General features: G+C 37.2%; 1 protein-coding gene across 2 annotated transcripts; it reads left to right on the plus strand.

Moving 5' to 3' along the window:
- Positions 1 to 255: 255 nt before the first annotated feature.
- LOC124162649 (protein AMN1 homolog) lies at positions 256 to 9,502 on the plus strand. 2 transcript variants are annotated; one of them, XM_046539245.1, is made up of 5 exons: positions 256 to 472; positions 4,432 to 4,738; positions 6,830 to 7,047; positions 7,865 to 8,030; positions 8,687 to 9,502. In XM_046539245.1, the coding sequence occupies exons 2-5, from the start codon at positions 4,450 to 4,452 to the stop codon at positions 8,755 to 8,757; spliced, it is 744 nt and encodes a 247-aa protein (XP_046395201.1). In that variant the 5' UTR covers positions 256 to 472; positions 4,432 to 4,449; the 3' UTR covers positions 8,758 to 9,502. The 2 variants fall into 2 exon arrangements, with proteins under 2 accessions (XP_046395201.1, XP_046395200.1); XM_046539244.1 differs by having other exon boundaries at positions 258 to 472; positions 4,461 to 4,738.
- Positions 9,503 to 10,529: the final 1,027 nt, after the last annotated feature.

A 10,529-nucleotide genomic window follows, 5' to 3' on the forward strand; every position in this document is an offset into this window, starting at 1 on the left:
TCGCGCACTACTAGCGACATTTGAATTGAAACTGAACACTAAAATAATTTATTATAATTTATTTTGAGATAATTGCTTTTCAACGATAAAAATTATCATCTTTTTCTACATAAACAATCATAATAGTTTTTAACAACGTTTAACAATAAAATAATTTAAACGAGAGACGACGCTTGTCGTCTTTCATTTTTTTAAATTAACGCGAACAACGCGAAGTTGCGGAGACGCGGTAATTGCGGACACGCGGAGCTCGCAAAAAGTTGCGGTTGGTGCGGAAGGTGCGCAGCGGTGCGCAGGCTCTCGTCGCGTCAACGCAACGACGAGCAGCCGCCCTCCGTCCGTCATGCGGAGAGTAACCGGAGCTTCTTGCTAGCCATTGTTTACATCAGTTTACATTGTTTATGGTGTTTGTAAGCAAATGAACTGAAAGTGAGAGAATGGAATTATTTTGTCCCCCTACTTTGCTGTCTCTGTGAGTTATTTAGAGTTGTTGATAATCTCTTCTAGGGTATTTTTACTTATGAGTTGCCAATTCACTTTCTCATTATATTTTTTCTTCTAACTTAATCGGTGTTATTGTTTTGAATTTTTAAGACAGCTAGGTATATATGAAATATCTTGAAGCAGATTGGGTAAATTTGTACTCGTTTATCTGTCTTTGTCTTTGTATTTTTTTCTGTCATTGTCAAGTAATAGCTAGAGAGGAATTGGATGTTGCTGATAGTGCAGCGTACTTATGACCATTGATAGTCGTGAATAATTTAGATCAGTTTTAGAATTTTTGGTACGCCGAGAAACTACCCCACAAACAAACTTGTCCGACAAAATGCTGGAAAATGAGCTAAATGCTGTCATAAAATTTTTGGTTGGACATAATTGATTGATTTATGCCATAGTAAATTAACAACTACATAGAAAAACCGATTACTTCCCATGAGTGTATACTCATTAGGAAACTACAATGGTAAAACTTAGTATTCTTATTGGCCAATTCTATGAAACTAAAGATACAATTTGTAATGGAGTCTTGGTGGAATTAATACATCTCTAGTCATTAAATATTGAGACACACAGCTAATTGATCCCCATTAACGTCATTCTTAAGCATTTAATATTATGAGCTGGAATAATACTACGTAGCATAGTTTAATAGAAAACATTAGAGAAAAATTCCCAAGTGTAGTAGAGTAACATTTCTTGCCAGGAATGTGTCAAAATTTATCTTTGTCAAACTTTTCCGTCCTTCAAAATAGAATTAAAGGCCATAAGTCGTCTAAACAAATTCTGGAAATCGTTCTCTAAACATTGACCATTATTGACCACTCCCATTGACCATGTTAATGGGAGTAATAATCCATATAGTACAGATAGGTGGGCCAACATTGGGGAATGGTTATGTGCAACGGTTGGTCATTAACCATTATTCATGTCGACTTTGCCAACTATTATCCAATTGTTAAGGCCTGTTTACATGGTATATTAACACATATGGGTTAATGTCGAAATATATGAGCATGAGAATAAACACCAAAATGCACCGTGTAACCACCTAACTTCCGCAAATGCATGAACAGAAGTATAGAACCTGTTCTAATTTGGTTCATGCATTTGTATATGTTCCGTTCCGGTCCACAAAAATCATTCATGCAAACAGACATTAACTCGTATATGTTAATGTATCGTGTAAACAGGCCTTAATGGCCCATTCGTTGGTCACACTATCTACCAATTGTTGTAAAACCATCCCTCCTATTAATATATGCAATATTACTAGGCATGACATTGGTTGGTGTATTCCAGTTTATAATTATTAATGTATAATAATAAGTTTATTATTACCTCTTTTTCCCAATGTTGTCCCAAGGGATCATAAATAACCGTTCAAATGGCACCTTTTCCTAACGTTGGGCCAGCAGTTCTGAAGTAACCAAACCATTCCTCAACTGTGGCATCGTTTCCAAATGTTGGCCCAACTGTCTGTGCTACATGGGAATGACTTAATAAGTCTCTGCAAAACATTTATTTAATTCTTTAGCTGCGGGAGCATCAAGATTTTGCTGCCACTGTGTGCAGGACATGAGCGGCGAAAATATTTTTCTGTCGACCCTGGGCGTGTGTCTAGCAGGTAGTGGACCCTCATAGTCAGGGACTGCCCACCCTACCCCCTGAAGACTGACCATTAATATAATATGTCCTTGGTAATTACGCAGGGATAGAAGACCCACCACCAAAAGTATAAGAAAGAGAGACCAATGCTTTCAAATAAGTTTCCCCGGCTAATGGACAATAAGAAGATAAATAAATTCCTAAGAAACACGCCTATTCATTAGAATTGTTTTCATCGTGAATGCGCCGAGGAGAGAAGGGAGCTCTCTCTCGGAGAAGCAGGGCCGGCCCTAGCAGGTGCGGGGCTAGGGGCGAGCCTTCAGTCGGGGCCCTTCACTTAAAATATTAAACTCTATACCCCATCTACAAACTCGAGCATTTTGAATCCCTACCACTCTCTGGCTAAGTATGTGTTCCCCTCCCAAATTCAGACTTCGTAATTACACCATTATGATACCATCACGCAGTTGAGTTCAAAATAGTATAATACAAATAAAATTTATAATTATATTTATTCATAAAATTATAACGTAAAATAAACACAAAAAGCGCGCTTTTTCAATAGGTACGTATTTTTATAAGTTAGATTATGAAAGTTAATTAGTTGTAAGCCTAAAGCAATTACTTAGTTTAGTTTACAAAAACGCTTACTGACAAACGCAATTGCACAATAAAAATTACTGCATTATTATTCCTTTTTCATAATATTACTTTTTGTCTGGCACGGACTTAACAATACAGTAATAGTTAAAATTGCGTTTTCAAAACTATCGTGTATTTTAATTTTTTTTTCACGAACGCAGGGCCCCCCAAAGCACGGGGCCCAGGGCGGTCGCCCCGCCCTAAGGCCAGCCCTGCGAAAAAGGAGTAATCCGGGTAGCGCTCCCTGTGGTGAGGGTGCCCAGTCCTTGAAAGACACCCTTCTGCTCTCTGCCATTAGGTTTGGCCGAGTTCAAGCAACCACGGAAAAAGGATGGCAATAAAATCTTAAGGAAAGGTTGCCAGTGCAAGTAATAAGAAAATCTGGTCCAATGTTGAAAAACGTTTTTCCCGCACTCACCATGCAGACCGTTGAAAAACATTCCCGCTGCCTAAGGGTTAACCCAACCAGTTTCGACAATTACTGTGTCATTCTCAAGTACAGTAGATTCCGTTTAATGGGTCCACCGGTTACTTTGGGCAGCCGCTTAATTGGGGCAGATCTTGAAGAACAGAACCCAATAGAGGAATATCCCAGAGTATTTTCCGCTTAATTGGGACAGCATGCCGCTTTATTGGGCCATGAGTCGGCGACATAGACTCTATACTTGCGATGAAATTAAAATTTTTTGTTTTCAGAATACTATATTTTATACATATTTACCTCTTTTGATTTACTCTTATTTTTCACAAATGTTCCTATTCTTGCCCTATTTTGAAAGCTCTTGTTGTTATAGTATCAGTAAGAGAATAGGACTTTTCTTTAATAGGACTTAGTAAAAGACATTCATTCAGCGTCGCCCGTGGCTGTGAAAAATATTTTTGACAAAAATGTTATAATTCTTAAAAATGGTAATAAATTAACTAAACTCGCTGATTTATTAATCAAATTAATATTTTAATAAACTTATGTTGCATTATAAAAATTTTTTAGTCTTCTTTCTACCATTTGAAAGTTTTTTATGCCCATATTCAAGAGAGTTCGCCTAATTGGGGCAGCCGCTTAATTGGGGCAAAGTGCACAAATCCTGATATGTCCCAATTAACTGGAATCTACTGTACTTAAGTCTCTCCCTTGAGTTGTACTCTTTGCGCAAAGACTCACTAAATGTCAAAACTGGTGAATAGACTCTGTGGAGAATTACTTTGTCATTATTGTACCCATTAAAGTGTAATGATATGATGACGTTCACCTCAAAGACTACCCCAGAACTTTCTGCCAAAAAGGACCCTTATTCTTCCATTCAAAAATATACAACAAATTACCGTATGATATCAAATATCTTCCACCTATACCATTCAAGAATGCTTTGAAGAAATATTTTATGGAAAACAACAACTATAGCCTGAAAGATTTTATGTTTGGCTCTGAATAATCTTTGCCCATCAGCCACAAAAAATTATAACTTTTCCTTTAAACTGTAAAAATTGTAAATATTCCTATCACTTTATTTATTTGTAACTTTTATTGTTTATTTTTATAATTTTTTTGATGACTTCCGATGTTACGGTACACATGTGATCTCTAGGAACAATAAAAAAATATTATTATTCTTTGCTTTTCTCCTTTTTCGATTGTATTTTGTGTTGAAACTATTTTCCTCCATAGTTATGTATTAATTTCAGCTTTTGTGCTTCCATATCATGCCTTGCAGAGCAGTAGAAATAACATGCAAGCATTTCAACTGCCAATCTCAAAGCTTGGACGTCCTCCCGGTGAACCTCAAACGGAAATTGCTGGAGTTGATGAGCAAGCGAGGAATGCTGAATGCTGTCTCTCTCACAAGCCTACTCAGTCGCTTTGAAAGGTCCTTGGACCTCAGTGAGTCATGCTTGGATGACGACTGTTTAATAGCCACGAAGAGATGTCGTTTTCTTCAAAAATTAAATTTGAATCCTGGGAAAAACCAAGTGCATGCATTTACTAGCAAAGGTTTGTCCCCATATATTTGTATAAAATTCTTTTTTGCACTTAGTTCTATCCTATTTCCAGTTTTTCATTTATGATTGTTGAATTTTTAAAATATTTTTGACGAGTATTATGTATTTAGGATTCATTTTAGGACTGAATTTTGAATTCAAAGTATATTAACACGTTGACTGCCAAACCTGTCATATTGACTGGCCACAAAGGGACTGAATCCCTAGGTATTTCTTACACTAAGGGTTACTGCGAGAGATTGTTCTGGCACGGATCATGATTGAAGTGGTCATTATGTCCAAATTACCTCAAAATGAGTGAAATACAATTTGGATTCATTATAATGATATCTCTACGTGACATGAATCACTAATACATAAATGATTAAAAACACCAGTGGCTTCACGGAAAAGATGCCCTAAAACACCGTAGTGGTCAATGCGTTAAATTCAAATATGTTTTGAACATGATTTGTTAGAGAAGTTCCGGCCACCTTTTCTGGATTAACTTTTAGTGAGGCTGAGATGGCTCTATTTTATAATTTTTGCTCAATCTCTGTCCCAATCAATTATGATAGTCCACTTATCTGGTATCAGTGCATGCTAATGCATAAAAATGCCTTGTCAAGGTAAGGTCAAGGCAGAAGTCCTCTCTATATACACCAGGTGTGTTCCATAAGTAATGCGACCAAATTCATAAAAAATCATTTATTGAATATATTTGTACAAATAATCATAAATCTTCAAAATATTCTCTTGCATCAATGCATTTCTGGAGGTGGTGTTTCCATGCCTAGTAGGCATCCTGGAAGGCCTTTACCGGAATGTCCTTTACAGCTGAGGTAACATGCGCGTGTATGCTTTCAATCGTGTCCGAATGTTTTCCTTTCATGGCTCCTTTTAACTGGGGAACAAAAAAAAATCAGTGGGAGCCAGGTCACGACTGCAGGGAGGCTGGGGAACCATTGGGGTGTGGGTCCTGGGGAGGAAGTTGTTGACAATGAAGGAGCTGTGACTCGGGGCGTTGTGGTGATAAAATTTCCACGCAACTTTCATGTCCCTTCGGCAGGGTATGACTCTCCTTTTCAGTCTCTTGAGCACTTCCAAGTAGAAAGCTGAGTACACTGCGGTCCCTGTCGGTATGAATTCATGGTTTGCAATGCCTCTGACATCAAAGAAGACAATGAGCTTGGTTTTGATCCTCCTTGGATCCATGGATTTGAGGTTGATGGCCATCCACTTTGTTGGTTTGTTTGTTGGTGATTTCTTTTGGCGAGATTTGTTGGTGATCTCTTCTCGCCCTTCTCAAGAAGGAATTTAACGATTGGAAAACTTGTAATTTGGACAAGCAATAACTCCCAAAGATCTGCTGAATTAATGAAAACGTTTTGGTGGCGTACTTTCCAAGTTTAATGCAAAATTCGAAAGTGTACTGTTGCTCCACAGAACGATCCATTGTGCTGTGTTACATAAACTCAAAACAGGGTTCAAGGGAATGCACATCCTGGCTCTCTGGCAGATTGCAGCCAAATGAGTCCGAGCATATTTTGAATCTAACACTCCCATACACCTAGCCTGGTAGGTTAGAACCCACTGCAGTGTACCGTTGTGTCAGGAAAAATTTGATCTCATTACTTATGGAATGCACCTTGTGTACATACGTTATTAATATGTATTGTGCGCCAACACAAAGTGTGTCATATTTTTGTACCCATCAGAAGTAGGCTACAAGGTAAAGAGTGACTGGACCTAAACAAGCAAATTATGGTATTCTAAGACTAGAAGTTTTTTGTAGGCCTAGGCAAATCAGTGACATAAGTATAGTGATTGTCGATTACGAACAAGTAACGACTACAACATAAGTAACAATTCATCTTTCACCGTGAGGATTAAATTAAAAGTAAGAATTACATTACATGAAAGTAATCATTATAACTACAAATTACTGCCAAAGTAATCGTTACCAGTAATCCTATTACTTCTACTCAATTACTCATCAACACTGAGTGTGAATCATTGTTGAGCTGCGCTTAGAAGTTTCTTGCTGATATTATAGGAATTGTGAATGCTTGTCCTTATCCCTTCTTCTTTTCCTCAATTGCAGCCCTGCTGGAGTTGTTTCCTTGTTTGAATTTACTGTCAACTCTGTACATGCGACGGTGTCCTGCAGTATCAGATGAAGTGATTGAGTCAGTTGCAAGAAATTGCATCCACCTTTCACAATTGGATATTGCTGGGTGCACATCCCTTACGGACAAGTCTCTTGTAGCCATTGCTGACGGCTCACCAAAGCTAATGTCACTTAACATATCTAGGTCACAAGTAAGTTTACTGTCTTGTCGTATTTTTTTTCAACTTAATTTATTGTTATCTCACAACCTCCTTATGTGTTTATTTTTTGAATACCTATTCTCCAGTGATCGTGAGTGATTCAACATATTGTGTTCCATTATGCTGGTATGGAATCAATATTTATTCTTTTCCAAGGAAACTAACCCTTAAATATGTATCTTCAGTTCAGGCAGATGCAAAATTTGACTATCGCCTACGCTAGTGTAAGCTTATAGGCATATTGGGATTAGGGTTGTGCCAGAAATAATCACTTATTGGTATCTGAGTACCACTCGACTGACTGCTTGGGTAACCAAATGATTACTTGAGTACTCAAATGAATAAATGAATACCCAAATGATTATTGATGTACATATGTAAATACTATAGATTAGTTTTCAATAGAACATACTGTATTGTTATTGTGAATTAGAATGGCAGAATAAATTTTAGGCATAATATTTCTAGTACCTCACCATATTTTATCCTCACCGTTACTTTTCTCTAATTTGTTGAATGATGAACTAAGGGACTGCACAATCTCATTTTGTCCCAGTGAAGGCATTTTATTATTGTTACATATTTGTCTGAAAATGTTGCTGAATTCTCTCCTTCACCAAAATTTCTATGCCTATCTCTTAAAACCACATTGTCCTCCTTAGAAGCACTGCTCTCTCAAGATATTAATGAAATAATACCTAAAAAGGGTAATTATGGTCCTATGTTAGTCGCAACACGAGTAATTGGGTTTATACACAGCTTGTAATCCAATCTTCATTCATTGTTATTCCTTGAATGTATCTTACAGATAACAGACAGTGGACTTGCAAGTTTGTCTCAGGGTCGGTCGCAGCATTCCTTGGTTGAGCTTCTTGTGAACGAATGCCTTGGTGTTACTGAAAAGGGAGTGGAAAGTATCTTGGTCTCCTGTAGCTGTATGAAGTATTTTTTGTTCCATGGATGTCCTGTCTCTGGTGAGTTTTCAGAACCACATTTACTTCATTCCATGCCATCCTTTCTGAGTATTTAAGCTAGCTATTGTAGAGATAGTCTAGTCTTGATGTTCATCAGAATTTGAGATGAAGTTGGCAACTTGCCTTCTTAAATGTAATTCAATTATACCGGATTGGAATGACTTTAATAGATGTCAGAGAAGGATATTTGTGGCGAAGTGTTAGTTTTTAACTAGGGCAAGGATGACCAGTGGGATAGCCAGGAATTTTGTTCAGGGGGCGGAGGGTGGTCCAAAACCAGGGGGGGGGGGAATTTTTGAAAAACTGGGTACTAAGCAGAGGGTGTTAAACAAATGTAAACACTTTTCTAAATCGACAAAACTTCATTTTTCAAAGAAATCTTTAGAAAATTAATGATTTTTCAATGCCCTTTTGTCAGGGAAAGTAATTGTGTTTTTATATTTTGGGGGATCTGGACCCTCTGGACCTCCCCCCTTGCTACGCCACTGAGCATCACCGTGTAAAATGTCCAAACCCTGAATCATTGTGGGATGATGCCTTCCTCATTAATTGGTCTAATTTTGCTACTTTCAAGCCCAGCCTTTCAATGATTCCATTTTAACTTCTCAGGAGGTTGAAATGTCTAATGCTTGTGATTACCTCTTATATATTTTCAGAGCAAGTGGAGCAATATTTGGATCTTTCCCCACAGCACAAAATGAGACAGATATCTTGGACAATTTACTGAAGACACTTCTGCTGAAATCCTGACTGTGGCTGTGATACTTATTTATAAAGAGATAAACTCTTTTATATAGATGTAATTACTCTTGAATGCCCTTTATTTTTTCAATTCCTCTTAATATTATTAAGCCCCCATTTTTATATAATTGAAAATTATTTTTCTATTAATTAATAAGTTCTCTGTTTATTGGATATGTTTTTTAATTTTTGCTTTGAAGTAATCATGCAAAGCAATTATAATACATATAATTTTGGCTGGAAACAACTTAGATTTCACTGCCAATGGCCTTGTATGCTGCAAGCAAGACTGATTTTGTAAATGGAAATATGTATGTCCTCATGTTTTGTGATTAAACTTTCTCATTTGCATGAAAATAATTTTATATTCCGAAGGTTGATAAAAATTTCTTTGACTAATAGTTAATTTTTTATTACCGGAATTCAATTTTTATCAAAGCAATTGTTGTCAACCTTTATCTATCTGTTTGTGAATGGGTAATGGAGGGGCTACTACTGGCAACTAATTAAGGGCCTCTTATTTAAAATGGGCTTGGAGTGGGCCTTAGATCATCCCAAAGGTGCCGCTTTTGCAGTGTGTATACTCATGTATCTCCTGATCTCTTGCTTACCCTGAGCACAAGTGGAATGTACATATATTCTTCCCAGGATGTACTCGAGGTCAGGTTGTCCATTGTGGCCAATGTTTAAATGTATAAATACAGCCTTTCCATACAATATTCTTCAGCAATGATGATGATGTATGGGTATAGCATCAAGATGTTGGCCACAAAAGATGTCCTAAAGCTGTGAAAATCCTAATTAGAGTTTCTTCATGCATTGTCTGGTAATTTTAAGTGAAAGCACAGAATTCAATGACTTAGTAGTCTATGTGACCCTGTGGAAAAGCTAAAGGGTAGTCTAAAAGACTAAGAATTGCCAAATTGATTTAAAAGTATGAGTAGCTGTCTCATGTAAGCTTAAATGGGAAGATTTTATGAGGCATATAAAATAAGATAGCATTTTTCCTCAGTTTTCTGGTTTACGATGCATTTTGATTATTAAGTTACCGTACACCTGATAATGACTCGTTCTGACAATTAAGTCTCAGGGTACTTAATAATGACTTCACAGTGCAAATGAACCATACACTTGAAACCTGTGTGGAAAAGTGCCATCTTGTTTGATTTGAGTTGATTTGAATTTTTATCAGAGGGAAGAAGATGAATTATGCATCTATAAATCCAAAAAAATAACAGATGCATCCGAACAACAGAACAACATCTTGAAATTCTTCAAAATTTCTATTCTTTAACCATTGAGCTGCGGTAATTCATGATTATAGCTGCCAGCCAGTGAAGAAGAGACCCCCCTGTGCAGGAGGCACCCCCTGCCACGAGGGCTGGTCTAATAGAGTTAAGCCCCTTAGTGATCCTTATGGTGAGGAAAAGTATCCAAGTGCAAGATATCCAAGAGGAAATAAAAATTTTGGGTAAATGCCGCAGTCAGCATGCAAAAAATATAAAAATGTTCCCACACTCCAAGGGTTAAAGCCACATGGCAAAAAATACGGCTACTGAAGTGGTTTAATCATCATCTCAGAGCCGGAATGTCTTCACACTAGTCCCACAAGAGCTAGTTGACTGCATAATTTGCTGCAATCTTCAGTAAAATATTCCCTTTTGTATCTTGGAGTATGATGTGGTGATTTCATGCAACAGAATTCACAGCTTCAGTGTGCATTGTCTATTCCTCAAACATTCTGGACCTAATAGGGAG

The sequence above is a fragment of the Ischnura elegans genome, chromosome 7 (genome assembly GCF_921293095.1).
Source record: "Ischnura elegans chromosome 7, ioIscEleg1.1, whole genome shotgun sequence".
Classification (NCBI taxonomy): Eukaryota; Metazoa; Arthropoda; class Insecta; order Odonata; family Coenagrionidae; genus Ischnura; species Ischnura elegans.